This window comes from Mycena indigotica (assembly GCF_014461135.1).
Source record: "Mycena indigotica strain 171206Taipei chromosome Unknown Mind.scaff0004, whole genome shotgun sequence".
NCBI classification, from domain to species: domain Eukaryota; kingdom Fungi; phylum Basidiomycota; class Agaricomycetes; order Agaricales; family Mycenaceae; genus Mycena; species Mycena indigotica.
The window spans coordinates 218,497-242,408 of NW_023503003.1; the positions used below are offsets into that span (position 1 = coordinate 218,497).

The window sequence follows — 23,912 nt, forward strand, 5'->3', positions numbered from 1 at the left end:
CTCCCGCCTCAGTGCCGTGTGGCCTTCGGCCCTCCGTTTGACAAGCAATCAGCGCTGTCGCATACGCGCGCAGAGCTTGAATTCTGCTTGCGCTGGAGGGTTTCCATAGTGTCGAAGTGGTGCCTCAGGCAATGCACGAGCCCAGGTATGCCGCCTACTTCCCCTGTTTCCCGAGCCCACCCAATGCTCAAGCCACGGCGCGAGGAATGACAGGGGCTGGTAATGACTGGGATTAAGCCTGCCTTGAGGTGCGCCTTCCTGCATTCGGTTCATATTTCGCTCATCTGCTTCCTAGTAATCCGAGTTATTACAAGTGATGGACTCACGGCGGGGGTCAGACTCCCAACTGGGCGTAAACAGGCAGCGCGACGTTAGCGGCAGATAGCGAGGATGGCAAGCAGCAGAGGACAATCGAATGCGAGGGGACAAGGTGTGTGCCCTATATTGTCCGCGCAACTGGGTTCTGATAGGTATTTAAGCGTGCTCAAGCTTTATACGGTGCATCACCCGTGTCCTAATCATAACGCGTAGCGAACTGCTCATTTCATTAATAGGTCTACTGCCCCCGACGACGGCGCTCCGCCTTCCGCAGACACCACCGGCCCGTTCGCCGACGCTGCCATCGATCTTCTCATCCAGCCACCTCTTCACCTCTCTCCATGTCCTCTCCAGTCCCCGTATTCGATGCAAAAGCGATGCCCTTCCGCCGACTAGGCCCCAGCGGGCTCCGCGTGCCGCTCTTCTCTCTCGGCGGCTGTCCGTCCGTCCGCGTTCTCCCTTGATATAGCTGATCTGCCAGCAGGGCTCACCCTTGGCGGCTCTGTCGTCGGCGAGAGCGTGAAGGACATCATGCAGGCTGCCTTCGAACATGGGATCAACATGTTCGACACCGCGGAGGACTACCAGAAGGGCGCGGCTGAGCGCGAAATGTGCGTATGTGTAGTTGGTGCTTTCTGCCTATGCTGAAGCGCTCTGTTGTGCAGGGGTCGTGCTATCAAAGAACTTGGCTGGCGCCGCACCGACCTCATCATCTCGACCAAGATATTCTGGAGTCACGAGCCAGGCACAGGTCCGAACGACACGGGGCTGTCGCGTAAACAGTGCGCATCTTCCTTCCTTCCTTTCTTTCTTTCCTTCCTTCAGCCCTGACTCGCAACAGCGTTATCGAGGGCACGAAGGCGTGTCTGCGGCGGCTGCAGATGGACTATGTCGACATCATCTTCGCGCATCGGTGCGATACGACCGGTGGGTTCTTTATATTCGGCGCAAGGAGGCGAACTCTGACGCAAGCTAGTTCCGATGGAGGAGATCGTACGCGCGTTTAACTACGTTATCGACCAGGGCTGGGTGCGTCATAGCTTTTGTCTACCCATTGGCATACACACTGAGATTCAGTTTTAGGCCCTCTACTGGGGAACCTCCGAATGGAGCGCGCACCAAATCGAGGAGGCGCATCGTGAGCATGGTCCCCGCCCTAGACCTCCCATTGCTGACCCTGGGAACAGATGTTGCCACGCGGTTGAACCTCATCGCGCCGATCGCGGAGCAGTGCAAGCACAAGTCCGCGCCATCTTATTTTCCCCTCCAACTAATGCTGAGGAAACAATAGCATGTTCCACCGCGAGCGTCCGGAGAAGGAATATGCGTGCGTGGGCAACCGTGCTTTCCCATCAGGAGCTAATAGTGCCTCATCAGTTGACAAGCTTTCTCACTGGTGTGAGAAAGAACAAGAAAAGCAAGAGCCCTTCAAACTGCTCTAACTGAAAGGCTACAGCACAACCAGAGAGGGAGAAGAAGAGGAAAGACTTTGAACTGGGGGGGAAACTCTGCTGGGAAACTATATGATATGATATGGGAACTAACTAGAGACAGGCTTATATACACTACTAACCAGGAGCTAGGAGAAGGAACAGGAACAGGAACTAGAAGAAAACATATAGGAACTAAGGAACACATAAAGGGAGAGATCAGGAACAACTACCAAATATGGACAAACAAGACCAAACAAGCAACAACAAGCCAAAGGCTTGTCACAGTCCTTTGTACACCAAGTACGGCCTCGGCACAACCGCGTTCTCCGCGCTGCAGGGTGGACTGCTGACCGGGAAGGTATATACTCCCCAACCCTCTCAAAATCTCACTAACTTTGCTAGTACAACGACGGCATCCCAGACGGCACGCGCTTTGCTACCGTGCCCATGTTCCGTGGGGCGACGGAGGGTGCCCAGGGCGAAGAGCTGCTTCGGAAAGTGCGCCTCCTCGGCGAAATTGCCGCCGGTGCGTCATTTACCCCCAACTTGCTCCACTCGAGGCCTTGACTGATGTGCACGAACAGAACTCAATTCCACGCCAACCGCGCTGGCGCTAGCGTGGGTTGCCGCGCACCGCCACACCTCCACGGTTATCCTTGGCGTGTCCTCCGTCGCGCAGCTCGAGGCAAACCTCGCCGCGCTTGAGGTGCTCCCCAAGCTGGATGCTGCGGTGTTGGCGCGTATCGAGAGCGTGTTGGGCAACCGCCCGCAGGAGCCGGTATGTATTTTTCCGCTCGATGTTAGCGTGAATGATGTGCTAATGATGTTGGTAGGAGACTTATGGTCGCCCGCCGCTTAACCAAGGTATCCTTTGACACGGAGCGATATGGAATGGACCAACATACACCTGACTTTCCTATGACTGCAGCAAACACGGTGGAATGAAAAAGGAGTTCATTCAAGTTCTCTAACGTTTCCCAACATTGAACATGTACCAATTCTGAATTCCCGTGTTCTCAAATCGCACATTATCTGTCCCTTGTCCACTGGAGATTTACATGGAAGGGCGGCGCAAGTATTGAAATCCACCTGAGATTGGGGCAACGGCGAAGTAGCTGGGTCCGCAGCACTTGCTCTGTGTGTATCAGCACGGTGTCGGACGAGGAACTGCTGTGGGGCCGACGGTGAAAGAACCAATTCGTATCCGAGTACTTGACTTTGAGCCGCTGCAAACCCAAGGGGAGACTAGCCGGGAAGCCCGTGAGGAAGGCGGCAGGCTGTGATAGTATTGAGTAAGGTATGGCTACAGTTCATCGGGGAGTCAGGAGCACATTCACTTACAGTAAGCGATCGTCCGGACAGCATCGTCACAGTGAAGTTGAGGGTGTGTAGGTGCGGAAAGTGAGCGAAGACCGCGCCCCACACGGCGGGATCGCCCTCATGGCATTCGAGGGTGACTGTCGTGATTGTCGCGGGGATACAGTGCATATTACGCTGTAGTACAAACGCTAAGCTGGCAGCATCGAAGTTTCCCACATGCAATGTGTGGATAGACGGTGCGATCGGTAAGAGGAGGGGTATGATAGTAGCTTCACACAAAGCCTCGATGCTAAGTTCCTCAACTGCAGGAAAGGCAGCATGAAGCTGCGCACAGCCAGAGGATGTGAACGCGAAGCCCTCAGTCAGTCTAAGCGCCAGGTGTTTCACAAGAGGTAGTACACTCGTAAGCCCTTCCACTGGCTGATCCATGTCCAAGCTGACCGCGGAGAGTGTAGTGGGCTCCAAGAGCGCAAACCATTCTGAGAGCATGCACGTGCCATGGTATGGTGCCGAAGTGGCGACTTTGAAGCTTGAGACCCGGATATGGATGTCGAGTGCGTTAATAGCGGCACGAAGGAAGGCCTGGATCTCGGAGTCCACAGAACAGGCAAAGAGATCCAACTCAATAGGGCCGCGGACCTGCGCAAGGTTGGCGAGCGCAGAGAGAGTGAATATGAGACTGTGGCCATAGAATTTGCGCAGGTTGATGAACTTGGAGATGCCAGCGAATAGTACATCGCAGATGGTGTGCGTCCCGGCTACGTCATGAAATACTGCGTCTCTGCTTCTTTCAACGAAGCCGTTCACCTCCTCCCAGTCGACATCGATGCGTTGCACATACGGCGCAATGGCGGGGGACATGAAGAAGGCCAGTTTTGCGATGGCGTCCGCCACCTTGTGAGCAGGTGGGAGCTCAAGGACAGGGCTGTCTGACGAGGCAGTGCGATACTCCGTGGGCACATATGGCGTCAATGAAAGCTTGCTGTAGAGGAATGGGCAAGCAAGGAGGCGCAGGCGACGGGAGACAAGAGCGACGAGCTTGAGCTGGGCGGGCGATACATCTTTGAGCACCTTGTGAAAGAGTTCATTCGGAAACATGGAGCGAAGACGGAGAGCCAGTTGCAGCGAAGCTGGAAGTGAAGAGAGAAAAGCGCTGCCACGTATTGACAGCGCACACGTGTGCCCAGCCAATGGGCGTGCCCGGCGCGGAGCTAATCATGATGTGATCGCCCAGTCACATCTTACGCAATCGCCTCCCTTCTTGTTCCTGACGCCCATCTCGACCGACTCGACGCACAATGCCAGCCTTTGCAGCACACCTGCGGCGCCAGCTGGCGCAGTGCCATGGCGACACTGACCGATACGCCTAACCACTCCTTCTCCAGTCGCCAACTTTATGGAGAGTCTAAAATCTGTGGCGAAACTGCTGCCCGCGTCTTACAATGCGGGGGGGTATGTTATAAGACGCGTGGCCAACGGTGGCCTCCACTTCTATTGCCTGGCACCCCGCACCGATTGCGCGAGCCAGCAGCATACTTCTTTTGGAGAAGTCAATCGGGTCGCGCGATCGTTGTGCGTGCAGAGTATCGACGAGCAGGTGCGAGAAAGCTTATCGCTCACCGCCAGCTTGACTTAGCTGAAAGACTCTGTTGCAGGCTTGCCCACGACATCCGCCATCCGCACACGCAAATGCAAACCAAGCGGCTAAAATGTTACCTTGCAACTCTAGAGTCTACATAGGACGGTCCTGAACGAAGTGCTCGCCCTCAGCAACCCCTCCTCCTCTGCCTCGCGCCCTCACCAAAACTACGTCTTGGTCGCCACCAAGCCAATGGGCGGCACACAGGGAAACTGCACGGGCCGGGGGCGGGAGTGCTTACGCTCGAAAACACCGCACTCGATGCAGACGATCTTGCCGACGGAGAGTCTACTGCGGCGCCACGTGTTGCTTTCCGTCGTCCAGCAGTTGAAGCAGCACGGGCGGAGCGTGACCCGGACGGAGGGCAGCGGCGGCGGGTCGTCGGTCATTGTCGGTTCGGCGCCGAGCGGACCTGGGCCGGCGCCGGTGGAGATGCTTTGTGGTGAGTGTTGCTCCGGGAGCAGCGCAAAGTGCGCGTCGACGTGGTTGGCGTCGGGCTGTGTGACATGTCAACGGGTGCCAGTGTTGAGTCATCAAGGCGAGGGATACAAACATGCTCCGAGTCTGCGGTACAGGACATGCTAGGTCTCGGGTTGGGCCCGGACTCGGATGGCGAATAGCGGAGGTTAGGGGACGAAGAGCGTTCAGGTGACTGGATGCACATGGCAGAGTCCATGTCGCGCACCTCTAGGAGTGCTTCCTGGAGTACTGCTGCGACGGGGCGGAGTGGCAGCAATGGAGGTAGTGTATCGCGGAAAAGTTTGATGAGCAAGGTTGTGTTGGCGGGCGATGACCAGCGGGTCATTGTATGGAGGACAGCAAAGAGCCCTGTCTCGATGGCTTCCGCAACGCGCACCTGCGGCCACGGCCCATCGAGCACCTGGACAAGAAGTGACAGCGCATCGTTCATGAGCTCGGTCCGCATGCCATCCGCACGTGTCGCTACACTCAAAGAGGCGCATGCAATGGTCAGCCCAGCGACGATCTCCTCTCCCTGGAGTTCCTCCGTCAAGCCGTTGTCGAGTGCGAGTCGCAGGAAGGCAAAGAGGCTGGTGGCACGGCGGAGACTTGCAGAGGAGGCAGGCTCTGTGCCATCTGGCCATGAATTCCACAGGTCACCCACAATGACCGTAGCCAGCGCCTGCTTCCCTCCGGCGCCCTCTGCGATGTCCCCGATGATGTCTGTGTCTGCAGAGCGCATGATGAGCGTCAGCGACACAGCAACATCCTGCAAGCATGCCGCATCTTCGGGTTCCACGTGCACCACATGTGCCCATGCCTCCCCAAGCAGGACGCGGAATCCCCGTGTCTGCCCGATGACAGCACTATCCAGCGTGACACAGAGGGCCAGGAGGCGCGTCAAAAGTCGCAGCCACAGCGCTGGCAGCTCCCCCGGCGGGGTCGCAGTGTCGGTGCGCAAGGATGACGACGGAAGCGCAAGCACCATTGAATATTCGGTTAGGAATTCAACCCACGGCCAGCAGCGGCGCCATATGTCAGAGAACGCAGCGACGGTAATCACGTGCGTCACGCGCTGTACGCCGTCAATGCCCCAAACCGCACACGTCGCATGCCTCCGGGCGGTGTCGATGTTCTCGTCGACAAAGCCCGGCGCGCGAAGCTCGGGGATGACAGCGGTATCGAGCATGGCGTAGAACACCGGGAGGAGTAGTGCGCTGTGCTCCGTGGTCCTGCCTGCCACAGCAAGTACTTCCACCGCCTCCTTCATGCCCGCCCCGCGACTGAGGACTTTTTCCGCCGCAATCTAGGGCCAGAGGTAACAGTCAGTGGAGTCAAGACTTTAGGAAATGCGAACCTTCAGCCGCACGGGCAACCTGTGCATCTTTGAGAGCCGGAGCGAGTCATGCATGGTGGCGCGAGACAAGGTGCGATCGATCGTTATCGCGATCAATCAGTCAACAACAACACGTGCAACCACGTGCAACGGTAAAGCACTGGAGATTGCGTAGATACGGTGGCGGGATGATGATGGGGAAAAGAGCGCCCGTTTCCATGCAGCCCACACTTCAAGTTGGTCTAGCTACCCGTAGTGCAGCCCGCAATGGTCTACAGGTTGGTGTTCAGAATGCAAGCAGAAACAGGCACCGAGCACGTACCTTTTTTCGCGACACCACCCTACGGAGCTCTTTGGCAGCCCGGATCGTACGGTGCTTCCGTCCACGGCGCCAACGCGTCAATACTCCAGGCCCTGCGGTTGGAGCACTGGCTCTTGGTGGGCTAGCGAGGGGAAGCTCCGAAGCTGGCGTTGTGCAGTCTGGCACCCCGGTCAGGGCAACGACACGAGCGGGGACTTGGACAGCGCACCAGACGCGGAAGAAAGCCTGACCCCCCATCGAGGCAGCACAATCGATTATCGGCCTGCCGGCCTTGAGTTCCGCGTAACAGAGGTCGACGAGCGCAGGACTAGCCGCTGGCCCTTTCTCTCCGGAGTTGGAGAACATGGAGCGCCATATCAATGCTGAAGGAGAGCAGGCTGGAAGTCGGTGCACGTGCGCACAAGGTCGTGGTCTACAGGCTGGTGTGGCCACCGTTAATTCCTGGAACAGGAAGAGGGGCCGAGCACGCACCTTTCTCCGCTACACCACTGTTACCCCACCCACCGACTCGGAGTACTTACTCTTCTATCCCCAGGAACACACTCCTCCAAGTCAAAGGCGCTGCAGTTGCAACACTGGCGCTCGGCGCCCAACGGCGCGCATACCCAGCGCCCTCAGTCATCATGGAGCGGAAGAAGGAGTGATATGCATCCGTCACGGCGTTACGCCGAGCCGAGAGCCGATCAGCGCTCACACGCTCTCTCCGCGCCTCCACGACGACGCCCAATGCAGCGCGCGCATCCAGCGCGATACTGGAAGGACCCTCAAGCGCGTTCTCATGGGTCTTTGGTAAGCTCATGGCCTTGTTTTAATCCAGAAGCCAGGCTGATTGGCTGGAAGATTGCGAATTGTGCCTTGGCTGGGGCCAGCTGTTAACGACGGAACACAAGAGCTGGTCGCGGTGCCCACGGAGACAAGCCGATACGTGAGCTCAGGTGCGTGGTCACTTTCCTTACCTCTTTCTACGCATTTACCCGTTGATTCAGCGACACGGAAGACGACTGTGGCGTTGTCAGGCTGTAGCAAGTCGCGCCGTTGATGACGAAAACGCCAAACCACAGCGACGACTGGCCGGGATGATCCTCTCCTTGTCTCACCCCCTGGCGGCCCCGATACCCAGTCCTCGAAGGGCTGTCTTGCGCTTGCAGGGATTACACAAAGGACACGCAAAGGTTCATATTGTCAACCAAGTAATTACATTTCAATACAACATCTCAACGGATTCAGACCACGCCTGCAGGACACAACACACAGTTTTGCTTGGAGCGGCTCATTTCACAAGTTTTCCTCTGATTGCGACAGCTGCTTGGCGTGCTCGACAAACCACACCCGCTGCGAGATGCCGAATTCAGCGATGTTGGCCTGGGCCGTCAGCTGCCCGACATACGCATAGCGCATCGCATCCGTGATGTCCGGGCTCGCAAGGCGGAGAAGGTCCGCACGCCCTACGTTTGCGGCTGTGAGTGGTGCGTATAGCCCGGGAAGGGAGATGCGGGTGAGAAAGCTGAGGAGGAAATCGGGGTTGGCGTCCGCAGGGACGACCTCGCTAGCGATGGACTTGGTGGACTCGGAGTCAGAGGTCTCTGAATTTGATTCGGAGGACGAATCCCCAGTGTCATCGGTGAACACAGCAGACTCGGATTCACATTCACTGCCAGTGGAGCTGGGTGCATATTTGTATTCGTCGTCTGTCTCAGTCTTCGTTACCCTGGCTGCTTGGGCCCGTGGTGCACGGGCTGATGCTGGGCCGGAGCTCGCGGCACGCGTAGGTCGGCGTGCTGCCAGCTGCTTGGGATGAATCTTCGCAGCAACTGTCTCCAGCTCTCTGAACTTGAGCAGTTTTGCCTTGCGAGCGATGGAGCGGTCCTCAGAAGTGTCGTCCACGACACTGGACTGTTCGTTGTAGATTACGCGGCCGACCGTTGAGACCGAGCCGCCAAAGGCCTGTGCGAGTGCTCTCTGGGTGATGCCGGCAGCATAGAGTACACGGATGCTTGCCCGCTCCGCACGGGTGTGTCGTCTGTTGAACACATGGCGTCGGGACTCGGGAGGACTTGGTGGATATTGATTATTGCTTACGGCGTGCCAGTGCTAGGGGGCATCACAAAATGGGATCTGTCCGAGCATGAGCTTGGGCTGGAGAACAGGGGGAGTAGACCTTGCGGTGGGTGATGATGGGGGAAAAGAAGAAAGAAAAACATACCAAGCTCAGCGGGCTCAGTCTTCAAGCACGTGCCGTTGAAGGTGGTCCGTGCGCCGAGCGGCGATCCGTGTCACTACCATGGGCACCGGGCCCGGGTGACTTTCCTTTTCCCTTCCGACCACGACAAGCATAGGCAGTAGTGCGCCCTTGCTCGAGTGCGTTGTCAGCACTGCTCATGCTCTGGTACAGCGTCCACCTGCTCTACTTACTGCAGAGGCTGGTTCAATGACGCGGCGACTTCTGTGACGCAAAGCCGAAGGGGAACCCGCCTAGGCAACGGCGCACGGACCACGGCCCGCAGCACACGTGCTTGAACACTTTCAGGGCTAGCGTGACGGATGTCAGGGCTAGCGTGACAGTCCCTCCTTCTCTGGTCCCTCTTCGTACGTCCGGCAACGGGGTCCACAGACGGGGGAATCAATCACCAACGACGATGGGCGATGCGGAGGTGAGTTCTAAGCGGATTCCTCCAGCGAGGAAGGCTGAGGGCGGACGGCAAGGTTATTGCTGAGCTGGAGCGACTGCATATCGAGATTGACGCGGCAAAGGCGGATGCGCGCGCCATTGGATATGTACGTCTTTCATCTAGCTCTGGCAGTGTGCTTATGATACTTCAACTTGAAGACGCTGGACTCGTTCAGCCCGCACCCACTGAAGGCAATCGAGGGAATACAGGCCCAGGTGGAGGAGCAGGCTAAGCTGCAGACCGTGCGTTGTGGCGCTCCTCCGACAGTAAAGCCGTCTAACGCTTTTGGACTAGGAGCACTATGAGCTGCAGCGTCGCTTGGAGCAGCCGTGCTCTGCTGGCGACGTGGATGCGCGTCTGGAGGAGCTGAGGGAGTGGGAGAAGCGGCTGGCAATTGAGCAGGAGGTTTGGAACGAGGTGCTGCCGGTGTGTACTAATCCTATCGTTCGCTCGCTCCGTATGCTCATCGCTCACAGCTTGTCGTGGCCTCGCGGGAGGCCGCACCAAGCCGGACAACAAAAGCCACGAAGGCGAAAGGGACGCCGACGAGAGGAAAGGCTGGCGCTTCCTCTCTACGGACTCCGACAAGACGTGATTCTCCAGTGTGTCTTCAATCTCGTCGAATCAACTCGCATATTAACGTTTCCAGGCTCGACGACCAAACTCCTCTCGCCACCACGATCCGCCCTCGGAGTCTGCAGCTGAGGAAACACCTGCCGCCAGCGCATTGACTGAGCGTCCGCGAAGTCCTCAAACACCGCAGAAGGCAAGGAAGATGACCCCGCCGACTCAGAGCATGGAGTTCCCTGAGGTACGTCGGGGCTCTTGAAATTCATCACTTTCTCATTTCTGTAGTTGCTCCACTGCTCTCCTTTGAGTCGGAATATTGCGCCGGCGCCGGAGCATATTGCCCCCGCTGAAGCGCCTCCGCATATCGAGGTGGTCATCCCCGCAGAGCATTTTGCTATGCTGGATGAACCCTGCGAGGACACGGAGCAGGCGACGCTTGAAATGCGTGATGCGCCACCAGCAAGCATCAAAATGAAGGTTAGTCCTACTGACTCGTCGATATCCGAGTCTCTGGCTGAATCTTCCAGACTACTCCCCGACCCAGCGACGTGCCTCCCCAGACTCCATCTGTGAATGCCAGTGCGGTACTAGCTCCGACAACACCCATGGAGCCCCCAGGGGCCCTCGTATCGCCCCTGCGCAACCTCCGGTTTCGGAAAATCTTTCCTGGCACTGGCGAATCCGCAGCGCTCAACCTGGCCCCAACCGATGCAAAGACCCCTTCGGAAGAGCGGCTGCCATACAAATGGGTTGACGGCAAGAAAGTGTTTCTGCGTGACATATGGGCGCCGTGCGCGTCGAGGGGGCCATATTGGTCATGGCGTCCATCGCAGCCATACTTCTGGTTCAAGAACGAAAAGATATACTATCCCGGGGTGCGTGTACATCCCCGATTTGGATGGGATCGCTGATCGGCGGCGCCCACTGGCAATAGCAGGAGAGCTCGCCGCCGCGGCCGCGCTCTATGCGTCCCCGTCAGACGACTTACCAACCGTACGTCAGCTACGAGGACCCCAAGCATCATCCATATGGTGATGCCAATCTCGGTCTGAGCGTCCCCGTGTCGGCGCCGGCCCGTCGCCCGTGGGAGCTCCGGCGGCAACTCGGCGTCGATGCAAATGCAAATCCGAGTGCAAAAGTTCGGACAATACAAACCGCGGAGGCCCGGGTGGCCTCAATATCACCTTTGGGCCAGAAAATCCTTCCTGTGACTGCCAAACCCGTGTCGTCCAATTCAAACCCAGCCCCGGCGGTCCTAGTATCGGCCTTGCACAACCTCCAAGTTCGCAGAATCGGTCCCGCCACTGCTGAATCCGGGACTCCGAATTCTGCCGCAGTCAACTTGAATCCAAAACCAAATGCCCGTTGGGAGGAGGGGCAGCTGTATCAATGGGTTGACGGCAAGCTTAAGAAGGTATTTCTACCTGGCGTGGGTGAACCGAGAGGCGCCGATGACAAAACTTCCTACACAGAGGTGTGTAGATACAGAGGACTTGAATGCCGTTACTGACTGGCGGTGGCCAATAGCGGAAGAGCGCCAGTATGCTGTCGCGGCCTGAAGTATCGGGGGAAGGATCCAACGGGCGCCTGATACGACAGCGTCCGGGGTAGTGATTGTCACGGGCCACCCGCGGGTAAACCGGAGGTGGCCCGCACCCTTACCCGCCTGAGGCCCGCACCCGGCTACGCGGGCCACGGGAACCCGCCGCTTGGACTGCGGGTGGCGGGTGGCCCGTAGCCCGCGCGGCCCGCTCACCGAAACTCACGGGCCAAGTAATAAAAACGTCACATAGTAGGCCATGTATTTGTTGCATAGTACAAAAAAAACCAATGTCTTCTACTCCTCGATGTCAGGCAGCCGAGTTACCTCCGTCATATCATCGCTATCAACATAGCCAAGGAGGCTCCAGCATCCCAAGCACATCAACTGCCGCGCAGTCTCCCCCGACAATCGGTTGCGGATGGTGGAAATGAGCAGGCGGCCACGGCTGAATTGGCGTTCGACATAAACCGATGTTGCTAGAAAGAATAAGTTTATAATTGTGGTGAGAGAGTATATTGAGACACACGAGAGATGGACAGGTAGTCGCGAGCAAGACGTGAGAGGATGGGGAACTCGGCAGAGTGGTCGAGCCACCAATGCAAAACATCGGTGATGCCGGAGACACGGGCCTGAGCCAGATAGACGGTGAGTTCGTCCTTTGCGAGGGCGGCGGCGGCGGCGGCGCGATTGAGGTTCCTGTCTTCTTCGAGGTCCATCTCGTCAAACATGTTGAGGTATCCCGATTTCGACTTCTTCTGGCCATAAATATGAGCAAAAATAAGGGTGCAATGAATTTCACGTACCGACGACTTGGCCATTTCAACGTCAGAGTTACTGGAGTCCGAGTCCTCGAGATACTTGAGGGCGTAAATCTGACGGTAGACTTCATACAAATCAGCGAGATGCTTCTTTGCACGCTTGACGTCGACAGATTCCCAATCGTTGTCCGCAAAGTAGCCGAGTTTGTAGCGAGGGTGAAGGACTGGTGGTTTATGATGAGCACAGGCACACAGAATCACTTCAGGATCACATACTCATCGCAACGCCGTATACCCGAGACTCAAAGGTACGTGAGTAGTACCGATTCAGCGTCGCCTTGGCCTGAAGCAGTGCAATCTTGATTGGAGTGCAGAGCTTGCGTTCGACCTTCTCCTCGCCGCCTGTTGGGGCTTGAACGGTCGTCTTGAGTACCGCGGTCGCGAGCAGAGAGTCGATCTTGTCCATCGTTGGAACGACACTGGCGAGCGTTGCTGATGTGCGGGAGAAGTAGAGCGTAGCATGTTTGAGGGACTGTGCGGGCATAAGTTCCAACACATGAAGAATAAGAAAGGTACCTGTAGAACGTCGCGTAAATCTCTGAGCGCATCCCATTCGTTCGAGTTGAGCTCGTAGTCGCGTAAGCCATTGTCGGCACTAGCAGTGAAGCGCTGGACGGGTGTCTTGTACTGGAGGAGCGTGTTGATCATGTCGAAGGTCGAGTTCCAGCGGGTCTTGACGTCGCGAGGCAGGATGCGAACAGACATGCTGAGCTCCTCGAGGAGTCGCTTCCACTCAGGTAAGAGAATCGTAGTCGAGGGGCAAAAATATTTCGCCGCTTCTGGGGTGGGCGGCTCGGAAGCGGCTGGTGGGCGGCTCCACGAAAATTCTGTAGACAATATCTTTGTAAGTCCTTAACATAATAGCGACATTCTTGGGGCGTTCGATAGCCCCCGACGAGCCCTTTCGAACGCGCCACTGAGCGGCTCGAACGGTGGCTTTGTCGTCGAGCATCGCCCTTGGACTTTTTGGGTGGGCGGCTCGGACCGGCGGTGGGCGGCTTTTTGCCTCATTTTCGCCGCCCTCTTTTCGCGGTGGGCGGCTGGTGGCAGTGTTGCCGCGGCGGTGGGCGGCTCTCGCACAAGTGAGCGCGGCTCTGGTGTGACAGAGGGCGGCTCCCAGCCAAACCTGGAGGGCGGCGATGGAGCACTGCCGCCACCCCAGTAAGCGGCCGCTGCGGCGCCGGTCTCTTCCAGCGACTAACTCCTCGTCATCACAAGGCCCTTGCCTTCCTCGCTGGCCACCTCTCCGGGTCTTGAACGCATGTTGCGTTGCCCTCGCCGTCGTCGTCGTCGCCATCAACGTTCGCCGGCGGCGTCGACGCTGACAGATGATCAGTGATTAGAATCTCTACATCTTGTCTCTGCTCCACGACCACGGTCAAGTGCCCCGCCGCCACCTGGGCTTGCATGCGCGTTGCAAGACTCCACCAACATCTTCAACGACGACCCCACTGCCAGTGGCAGTACTGGCAGTACTTGTGCCCTCAAGCTGCACAGCCCGGCACCGGCCATGGACTGTCGCTGGTGCCGTCCTCAAATGCATCCTCTCTTGCTTGGGCTTCTTCTGCTGCGCCCTAGTCATCGCGCAACGTGGTGTCCAGCGCTCCACGCTCCACTACCATCCTCAGTCGTCGCCCGCCCTGACTTGGAGAATGCCGCTTTTGCCGACGTTGCCTTGGCCGCCTGTCGCCGCAGCTTGGTACGCGGCTTGATCAGCGGCCCCGGATCTTGTTGAGAGCTCGACCTTCTCCTGGGAGGCATCCCGGGCTGCGAACATCCACGTCGCGCTCACGCACCGTGCCACCGTCTCTGTAGCCGCGCCCCGTGCATCGTGCGCACGACCCGCCCGGCCATGGAAAGCCCATCGTCTTCTGAGGGTGAGCGGCGGTGAGCGGTGATGGACATGCTGGCTACATGGCTGCCGTTGCGTGTACCGCCAATACAGCCCTGCTCTGCTTCTCCCGCCCCTACGCCTGCGTCACGGTTCTCTCTGCACTATGCTCAGCATACGAGTGGCTCCCGCCGTGATCGGCGTCGGCGGATGGTGCGCGGCCCAGTGAGCGGCTCGGCGAGCATACTTTTTAGGTGAGCGGCGGTGCGCCGCGCCGACCGAGCGCACCGCTACTTCAATGCCAGCAACATCGCCCTCCGGCTTGTCCCGGTCCACTGCTCGCTGGTGTGCTGACGTTCTTCCGACGGTGCTGCGCGCAACGACAGCAGCTCCGCGATTATGTCCTTGGTCTCGGAACCACCTGTGTGGTGGGCGGCTCTTAGAACTTGCTTCCAAGTTGGCTAGTTCCGAGCTATCTGGTTACTGGTACTCGTTGCACCTTGCGGGGCATCGCGATGAGCACTGGCACTTCGACAACATGCCATTGCTATCGTCTTCGTGATCGCGCCATCAAGCGCGCTCACCCCGGCCGTTGTCGCGCAGCTGGCGACCGAGCTGCGAGGAGCTGCGCGGTTGCTTGCGGGACGCAGTTCTGCTGCCATCAATATTGCTAAGTACTTGTAAGTACTTGTTGCTTGTATCCAACAAAGCGCTCTAATTCGCGCTCCGAACCGCTGCTGTGCGCGGCCCTGTTACGCGCGGCTGAGTGCATGTCCTCAATCTTTCAAAAGTAGTCAATCACTGTAGTAAGTTAATTAATGAAGATTTGTTGGCGTTAAGAGTGCCTCATGAATGCTGTCATCCTGCAGGTTTGTTGTGAACCACTAGATCTGCCCCTGACTGGGCATCCCATGCCCTCAGAAGGCATAGCTAGCTGCCAAATACTCCAGGCATACAAGATATGGGCTATACATATGATGTAACATGTTAATTCAACAATCCCTAAAAATTTATAGTTACTTAGAATGTAAATAGCAGCACAATGACTACAAATTATGCATTGGGGTCTTCAATACCATGTACAGAACACCCAATAGTATGCAATACAATGAAAATCCCAAAACGCTAAAATTGAGCACTTCGCCGCCCACCCCTGGGCGGCGCGCGGACAGGCCGCGGCCGCGGCCCTAAAGCCAACGGAGACGACACTCGCTGTCAGCGTGAGTGTCTGCCACGCAGATCCACCATCTAGTGCTGCAAGACCGCAAGGGATGGCGTTGGCGCCAAGTCCTAGTGGCATTGATCATGATCGACGTCGACGAGCGGCGAAAGTGCATGATCTGACGTAATCATGCACTTCGCCGCCCACCCCGCCGCCCACCCACTGGTGTGACTGCCGCGGCAGCGTGACAGAGGTGGGCGGCGATGGGGCTAGGTGACGCGGCGGTGGGCGGCTGGTGGGCGGCGGAGGGCGGCGAAATATATCTGCCCGTAGTCGAGTGGATTATTTTGTTGGCAAGAGCTCGCGTCTAAGGAACGTTAGAAAATGAAAGGAAAAGTCAAAGAACACACACCTTCTTCAGCGCAGACCGAATGACTGCCGTCTGCCTTAGGAACTCTTCTCTATCCTCAACAAGCATCTGCGCCACCTCGTCGAACTCGTCCTCTGGTGCGTCACGCTCCACTTCAGTGTGTTCGAGATCGTTGAGCTCGGCCAGCAAGTTGTCGATATCAAGCATGGCATCGGCGAGATCTTCACCCGGGGAGCCAAATTCGTCCTCGTTGTCCGTCGACCCATTGGTCTTGCGCGATTCAAAGAGCTTGAGCAGACTTTTGGCGACGAGATTGATAACGTGGGCCATGCAGCGAGTGCGGTCTTTCGCGCCTTGAAAGTTGGGAAGGGTGCGATGAAGCTCGTCAATCATGGTGTCATTGTTGGTAGCGTTGTCGCAAGTGACGCTGATAATCCGGTCGCTGACCTCGAAATCTTTTGCCACCTTTTCGAGGACAGCAGCAAGATTCTTTCCGTCGTGAGACTACAAAGCTTTCAGACGCCGAAAAAGCAAAGGAAATGCAAAAACACACCTTGGGAACTTCGACAAAATCCATCAAACACTCGACCTTCTTTCCATCTTCCTCCCATGCACCTGCGACGGCCACAAAGGCGCGATGATTAGGCGCAGTCCAGGCGTCGGTGATGAGGGTGACTCCCGACACATTCTACGTTGATCTCAGACAATCATATAAAGTAGAAGGCAAAGCTGACCGAAAGTCGCTGTTTAACACGTTCCCGCGTCTTCTTGAAAACCTTCTTAACGTCGCGAGCAACAGTTTCGGCGGAAGGAATATGAATGCCTGGGCGACCCGACTTCATCAGGAAGCGGTATGCTCTGTCTTTGACGATCCGGAAGGGACGAAGGCTCTCAGCCATCCAGCGAACGTGCCAGGCTCTGCAAGACTGTCAATACGAGGAAATGCACAAATAATCAGTTGCGCACCGATTCTCCGCAGCTGTCAGCGGACGGGCAGAATAGACCTCCTTCCCCGTAGACGTGTGGTGCTTGAAGATGTCTGTGAGTCGACGTTGGGGATCGGGGTTGCGTCGAAGAATCTCCCTCGTCTTCTCGATATCCTTTGTCTCAAGCGCCGCCTTAACGGTATCGGCGCCCCAACACCGTCGAGCATGCTGGAGGAGGTTCTTCGTCGATTTTGCGTCCTTGGAGTCAAGGTTTCGAGCGATGGTGTGGCGACAGCCTTTCAAGGCACAAGTGAAAATGTGATGTCGTCCGTTTTTACGCTCTTCAATCCTGACATCCTGAGAGAAGAAGGCGTAGACAGGGCTAGCCCAATTTCTCTTGAGCCTCTCTACAAACAGGTTCGAGTCAGTACAATGCAAGCTTCGTAGATGAGAACACGCACCCAATAGAGCTTCAGGAGTGAGCGGCGCAGTTTCTTCATCTGAGTCCGAGTCAACGATTTCGATGACGGAGGCGGCTGGGGATGAGGCTGGGGACGAGCGGGTGGAGGTAGACCGTGATGTGGGGGCCAAAGAATCATTGTCGGCCGCAAACTGGAATGAGCCTGTCGGTGAAGATGAGGGTGAGAGACAAGAAGAGATCGTGAGAACGCACTCTGATCTGTTGCCGTTATGACAGACGCCGTGTCTATATTGGTCGCATCCGTGTTAGCCGAAGAAACTGAAGACTGAGAAGGAGCCGCAAGTCGAGCACGCTTCTTTTGAGGAGTGTCAGACTTTTTGCCTTTGGCCGACGTTTTCTTCGGGGAGACAAACGACACAGCCTTAGCCGCACCACGCGAAATGGCAGACTTTGCCTTCGACATGGCCGCGCTGACCTGGGAAACGACAGATTTGGCGGATTGAGAGAGACCGGAGGACGAGGAGGAAGAAGATTCAAGGAATCTCTTGGACATGTTGGGTGGTCGGCGCGAGCGCGGAGGAAGAGGCCCATCCGAATTGGACATGCCGTGAATTGTGGTGGTATTCAATGTGTCGATGCGTGGGTGTGTGAAGTGCTAACGAAAGTGGGTGACACGAGTGAGAACTTGTCTGTTTTAAACTGGAAGTCTCTTCGCACCGAGACGATAATCGTACTCTAATCGCGATAATCTCAGCACATTCAAGGTATCGATAATGCTTCTAGCCTACTTTCTCTGCCAAGATACTGCTGCGGTCAGTGCCAAGAGAGAACGGAACTTGGAGAGAAGCTTATGCATGTGCAATAAGCAACCTCGGGACTCGGTTTTTGAGCTTGGAATGGGCAATAAAGTGCGATAACACTATCTGGCACATCTTTACTGCTATCAGAGGGCAGATCAGCCGTCAACTGACCGCGGGCCTGGTCACGGGCCTGCGGGATCTGGGGGGGCGGCCCGCACCCGTACCCGCGGAGGCCCGTACCCGCGGCCCGTCACGGGCTGTGCAGCCCGTGACAATCACTAGTCCGGGGACACCGGTGATCGAAACTGCGACCAGGCCGGTCCGGCGGTGCCGGCCAGCTGATGACGACCCCGCCCTGCGTACTCCCGAGTCGCTGCGGCCTAGGGTGCTGTGAGTAACTGTGGTTTCGAAACGGTTTTGAAACCGGTTTCGAAACACGTGTTAGTTTTGAATGCCGTGGCCGGCCGACCCGGTTTCGAAACCGACACGTGATTGTCCGGCAAGCCCGGGCCCGGCTGTCAGGGCTTGATGCCCTCCCAATATCACCTGCACTTACTGGCGGAAGGCCGGGCAGATGGGTGTTCACGGCAGTGGGGCTCCACTGCTGCTCCAGTTGGGCTTGGCGCATAGTGTGCCTCGGGATTGTGATACCCGGCGCTGTCCCGAGCCGCCGACTGTCAGCGGACCCCCCCGGCCGGCCGGTTTCGAAACTGTTTCGAAACGGGGGGTGTTTCGAAACCGGTTTCGAAACCGGTGTGAGTAATGTTTTTTGCATTACTCACAGCACCCTACTGCGGCCTCAGCGTGGGCGGGACCACAACCCGGCGGTGCAGGGGCACATCAGGAAAATAGAATCCTCCTGGGGCAGCTGGGCCCAGCTCTTCCAGCTCTCCCAGCTCCCCAGAACCAAACTGGCCCCAATGTTCACGCCCCGCTCCAGTTTTGATTCTGGGCCCAGAATCAAAACTGGTGTCATTCACTGTTCTGGTATGATCCCGCTCTTTCTGGTGCAATAGAATTAAAATCCTGTATATTCATGTAGTAGTACAGTACAGTAGCGATGTCCGGGCCTTTCTCTGTCCGAGTCGCATCCCCTGCTCAGTGTTGCTCTATCGTGGCCGGGCCCGTACACAGTCAGCGCTACCAGCAACGCCATCGCCGTTGCTAACCCTCCTCTTCTCCCTCTCTGAGCTCCTGCAAGTTGTGTCGTCATCGTAGTACTTGAGGACGATGAGTTATGGCTGGAGAGAGCAAAGCGGAAAGCGTACCGTTCGACAACTCTAAGCGCTCCTTCCAGCCCTCCGGAGCCGCGGTCATAGATGGTATGCTTGTGAGGGGTAGCACACGCACGGGGATGATGCCGCTCATGGCGGGGAGGTGGATCTCCGTGAAGGCGTCCCCGGCTTTGGCATTCGCGGTGGCTGGGGCGGTTTTGCCGGCGGCGGGCGGGGGCCGGGGTGGGTGCCGGCGGGGATTTCGGGCCGACGTCGGCGGGCTGGGGCGTGCGTATTAGGTGCGCGACGAGGGGGGAGGAGTGGGGGCGACACATGCACACCTTCTGCTGTTGCTCCGGGACGGGCATGGGGACAGGGACGGCGAGGGGCGGCGGAGACGACCGCGAGGACGATGAGCACGCCGAGCTGCATCTTGAGGTGAGCCCGACCATTGTGTTGCTTGAGTTTCCTTGACGGTATTGACGATGTATGCGACTTGCGGGCTTGAGGAGCAGGGAGGGCTTGATGTCAGGGCTTGCGAAGGAAGGAGCTCGCTGCGCGGGCCATCTTGCGCAGGTGGAGTTGTTGGGAGGGCAGTAGGAGTGGGAGTGTAGTCGATGAGCGGCGTAACAGCGCCGAAGGTCTTAGGGGACGAGACTCGAGGGCGGGCGAGGGGAGGAAAGTGGGGGGAGGAAGCAACCCCGATAAAGCGTAACAACCATCAAGCACGCAATATCACATCATGCGGTGATCACATGTGCTGATGCCACTGGACTTAGCGATTTTCATTGCGAGCCATCGATTCTGGTACCAGGACAGTGATTCTGGGGGAGAATTGGATTCTGGAAGCTCTGGCCCCAGTGCCCCAGCTCTCCAGCTTGCCCAGCAGCCCCAGTGGATTTTTATTTTCCTGATGCAGCTGGACGTTCTTCACGCCAAGACAATGCCTGGCCCGGCAAGGGCCGCGAGGCGTCGGCAGTACGATTGGTACCGCGAGGAGCCTAAGACTCCGCCCATCCGCAGATCGCTCCTCGACCGGATCGGTGCGCGTATTGCGGCTCGGCCTGCGCCGGAAGGCGAGCGGGCAGCTAAGAGGGCACGGCGCGGCTCGAGTCTTGAACCGGGGGAAATCGAAGAGAATTAATGGTGTTGGGAACGTCGATACTAGTAGTGCACGGCGCGGGAGCGTAATGCCGATTACGCGTAGCAAGGCAAGGCTCGGGACGTGGCGCGAAACTTGAAGCTGGCAAAGGACCACGTGTTTGGCGAGATACGGAATAAATGCAGACAATTAGAGGTATTATTAGTATTAAGAATCAAAATTAAATGTGTGGTGTTCAAACTTTGCACAGCAGGATGGTCGAGGCGACGCTGGCTGAGTCCCCTGAATGCACATGTCCTGTTTGCGAGACGCCAGCGCATTGAAAAGAACAGTAAGACGAGCTTGATTTGCCGCACCTGACACGTCAGAGCGCGTGTCGCGGCTGCTGGATCTCTCGTCCCTCGGCGTCGCGGCACAGCGTGTTGGTCGAACGCCTTCTGACCTGCGGCATATGGTGGTCACTTTGGGGAAGTATTCGCGCGACACTTATTTACGCAATTTTGACATTTTGCGACATATTTCCACACAACGACACAGTTTTCTTGTTTACTCACTTCGCTTTTGGGAGTCACTAATCAAACAAGGCAATTGTATTGAAGCTACGGGGGAGAGGAGGACTCAAGAGGAGCCAACTCTGGGTGCCAGCCGATGACGCGAGGATGCCCCCCATCGGCTGGCTACAACTGCCTTGCTAGAGATGTTGAGTACCCTGTGAAATCAGTCAATACAAGAGGGATGGGTGGGCGGGGCAAAGAAAAATCGCTTGTCAAAAGCGAGGTGAAGGCAGGTGTCAAGAAGAGTCTGATGACTAAGACACCTGCCTTCTCCCGTTCGTCACAAGAACGTGCACTGTCAATCACAAGTGATAGACAGTGCCTCACTCTTGTTTACTCACTTCGCTTTTGGGAGTCACTAATCAAACAAGGCAATTGTATTGAAGCTACGGGGGAGAGGAGGACTCAAGAGGAGCCAACTCTGGGTGCCAGCCGATGACGCGAGGATGCCCCGAAAGAAAGCTGCCCAGCCGAGAGCAAGGCGCTGGCTAACCCAACAGAGTGGCAGCCCTCCGTTGATGTAGGTTAGTGGTATGGAGGGGTACAAGAATGTCTAAGGAGCGCCAGTACTTCAGAAAGGCATCTGAAGACCATCTCCCCATTGCCTTGACTACATCTGGCGGGACATTGAGAAGGAGAAGTTCGGTGGTGCCGCCCGATACGAAAGCTGTGTCCGGTGGATCTCGGATATCCTGCCGCGACCCAAATAGTATTACAACGCTCCAGAAATTTTGACCGCGTGAGAAGTTGTGACTGTCCGTTTTGATCCCGGAAGGCAAACAACGAGGAATGGCGAGGTAGATTGCTGGATGAAAGATGGATTTTGAGCGCCACTCGCGGGTTGAAAGGACTGCTCTGATCAGTCAGTGTCACCCGGTCTCCTTCCTTCTTAGTTTTCGTTCGGGGGAGACGAATGGAGGTGGCGTGTGAAGAATAATTCTCCTGTACATCTGCTCGGGTAGGCTTGTCCGATAGAGAAGGGTCTTTCTGACTTGTCGGGAGAATCTCGCCCAGGCGGCACTGCCCCCAGAATGCAGTGCAGGCCGCCGCGTACACGGCTATGTCAAGCCGGGAGTCATGATCGAGACCTTGGTGAAGTACTCGTAGCATGTCTGAAGTGATTGGTGGTCGAGGAGTTCGTTTTGAGGAGTCGGGAGTCAGATTGTCTACGCCAGCTAAGACGTAGTGCAGTCTAGCGCCTCCTTGCCAAGGCTTATTTTGTTGGATGTGCCAAGCCTTTAGTGCAGCGATATTATTCCGGGCGGTGGAGCCCGCCTGGCGACCAGCGCTTGAAGCCGCAAATGCACAGAGGACAAATTCGTTGGTAGGGAGCTGAAAATGCTTGGGTATTCGCTCCCGACGGCAGAAATCGAGGAACCGGGACACGGCAGAGTTGTAATTGCCAAGAGTCGATGATCTCCAGCTGTTCCTGAGAGCATGCTGCACTTGAATTTCCAAGTGCTGTGCTCCTCGAAACGGTGCCGATAGGGTTGTCGCTCCAAAATGGCTGGGGATGTGATGCATCTTATGCGCTGGCCGTTGAGAACGGAGGGGAGGAGTAGGACCTGCATTTGAGGACGGCATGCTGTCTGCTGAAGCTGTGATTTTGAACGAACAGAGACGAGGGTCGTTTGTACGCATGATGATGGTAGAGGTTAGAAGGCCGTGTGAATGTGCCAAAAATTTTGACATATGAGATGGATGAAATTGAAATCAATACAAGAATTCACGTATACAAAAGGGTAAAGTGAACGAAGGTGCCTTAGGGATTGGCGGCTCTGGCTCTAAACCCCGAGAAGGTCTGTCTGCTACGTTGAGTGCTGACGGAATGTAAGTCGTAGTGACCCATAACGAATGTGATCGGAGTAGTGAAACGATTCGGCGTAGAATCCGATTTTGTTCCGGATTTCGTGATTTTCCGCCGTCGAGTGCACCGATGACACCCTCGTTATCGGAGTTGACTTTGAAATGAGTGTCAGAGAACCCTCGGTGAATGGCCAAGCGAAGGCCGAGCTCGATTGCCAGCATTTCCGCCCAGCCAATATCACGGCCCTCAGCTTTCCACCCCGGGCGCAACTGCCAGGACTGCCAAACGCCATCGAAAATCACGCCAATGCCAAAGGACGTGGACGCGTCTACATAGAACTCAACAGGGTGGATTGCAGGTGGGCGAATCAATGCGGAACCGCAAAAAGTATTTGCAAGTTCTGCGCGCCACCAAGCGAGGTCTTCTAGAACAGTCGCGTTTGGCGTTCTCTTCGAGAATGAAGACTTTGAGTGCGCAAACGACGCGGCGAAACTGGAGATGGCCGGTAGGCGGGAGCGCCCCTCAGGGAGGGCAAGCGAACAGTGAACCAAGGTGCCGAGGACGGACTCCGCCTCTTTGCGAGAAAAGCGTGCGCCTCGTGTCCAGGCTTCCAGCTTCGTGATGTAGCGTGCTTTTTTCTCCGCGGGGATCTCGACGGTTTTTGCTGTCAGATCCCAGATAAAACCGATATATCTAAACGTTGCTGCAAATGGTCGCGTTTTCGAAGGCTTCCACGGCCACCCAAGGGTGTCCGCCAACGCGTAAATTTCGTCGAGTCCGTATCGAAAGCCAGGGGGTTCGGCTGCAGATGGAGGGAAGCGAAAGAAAAGGAAATCATCGACCCACTTCTTCAACGGCCCCATGTTATTCGCGATATATAGCGCTTTGATTGCATCGGCAATACGTCCAAAGACACCTGGGGAGCTGGACGGCCCGAACGGGCGCGACGTGATCCATATAGCACCTCCCCTTCCACTCAATGACGAAGTGTCTTTGTTGGGAAGGGTGAATGGGGACACGACGGAACGCGGCGTCAACGTCCAGCGTAGCGGCCTCGCCTGCGACATGGCGCAGGCATACTGCACGGAGCAACGATCAACCTTGGCGCGTCAAGAGCGCAGTATATAGTTCCGCTACCTAGCAGGCGGACCCTTAGAGTTTCTTCTCTTTGGATCCTCCCCTGCTAGGTCAGCCCCACTTGTATTTGCTTACTTCTATTCACTCTTTGGATCCTCCCCTGCTAGGACCTTGATCTCAGGCCTCCGGGGTTGCCCTTACAGCAGAAGAAACTCTCTACG

The 23,912-nt window shown here is 56.7% G+C and overlaps 6 protein-coding genes across 6 annotated transcripts; 3 read left to right on the top strand and 3 right to left on the bottom strand.

Annotated features, from left to right (window-relative positions):
- Positions 1-659: 659 nt before the first annotated feature.
- On the top strand, positions 660-1,609 carry MIND_00408600 (Aldo-ket-red domain-containing protein; the record flags this gene model as incomplete). The annotated part of the gene is made up of 7 exons (XM_037360910.1): positions 660-756; positions 803-929; positions 984-1,100; positions 1,160-1,245; positions 1,295-1,347; positions 1,402-1,456; positions 1,506-1,609. The coding sequence occupies 7 exons, from the start codon at positions 660-662 to the stop codon at positions 1,607-1,609; spliced, it is 639 nt and encodes a 212-aa protein (XP_037221202.1).
- Positions 1,610-1,986: 377 nt separating this feature from the next.
- MIND_00408700 (Aldo-ket-red domain-containing protein) lies at positions 1,987-2,626 on the top strand (the record flags this gene model as incomplete). Its single annotated transcript, XM_037360911.1, has 4 exons — positions 1,987-2,109; positions 2,154-2,277; positions 2,336-2,529; positions 2,585-2,626. The coding sequence occupies 4 exons, from the start codon at positions 1,987-1,989 to the stop codon at positions 2,624-2,626; spliced, it is 483 nt and encodes a 160-aa protein (XP_037221203.1).
- A 2,251-nt stretch (positions 2,627-4,877) lies between these two features.
- Positions 4,878-6,580, bottom strand: MIND_00408800 (MYND-type domain-containing protein; the record flags this gene model as incomplete). The annotated part of the gene is made up of 3 exons (XM_037360912.1): positions 4,878-5,207; positions 5,264-6,475; positions 6,527-6,580. The coding sequence occupies 3 exons, from the start codon at positions 6,578-6,580 to the stop codon at positions 4,878-4,880; spliced, it is 1,596 nt and encodes a 531-aa protein (XP_037221204.1).
- A 1,522-nt stretch (positions 6,581-8,102) lies between these two features.
- Positions 8,103-8,941, bottom strand: MIND_00408900 (uncharacterized protein; the record flags this gene model as incomplete). The annotated part of the gene is made up of 2 exons (XM_037360913.1): positions 8,907-8,941; positions 8,103-8,847 (listed from the first exon to the last, which is right to left on the bottom strand). The coding sequence occupies exons 1-2, from the start codon at positions 8,927-8,929 to the stop codon at positions 8,103-8,105; spliced, it is 768 nt and encodes a 255-aa protein (XP_037221205.1). The 5' UTR covers positions 8,930-8,941.
- A 522-nt stretch (positions 8,942-9,463) lies between these two features.
- Positions 9,464-11,677, top strand: MIND_00409000 (uncharacterized protein; the record flags this gene model as incomplete). The annotated part of the gene is made up of 10 exons (XM_037360914.1): positions 9,464-9,478; positions 9,531-9,602; positions 9,655-9,738; positions 9,791-9,922; positions 9,973-10,098; positions 10,146-10,307; positions 10,352-10,543; positions 10,594-10,941; positions 11,001-11,540; positions 11,594-11,677. 10 exons carry the CDS (start codon positions 9,464-9,466, stop codon positions 11,675-11,677), a joined length of 1,755 nt encoding a protein of 584 aa, XP_037221206.1.
- A 10,843-nt stretch (positions 11,678-22,520) lies between these two features.
- Positions 22,521-23,681, bottom strand: MIND_00409100 (Reverse transcriptase domain-containing protein; the record flags this gene model as incomplete). Its single annotated transcript, XM_037360915.1, has 1 exon — positions 22,521-23,681. The coding sequence occupies one exon, from the start codon at positions 23,679-23,681 to the stop codon at positions 22,521-22,523; it is 1,161 nt and encodes a 386-aa protein (XP_037221207.1).
- Between the last annotated feature and the right edge of the window lie 231 nt (positions 23,682-23,912).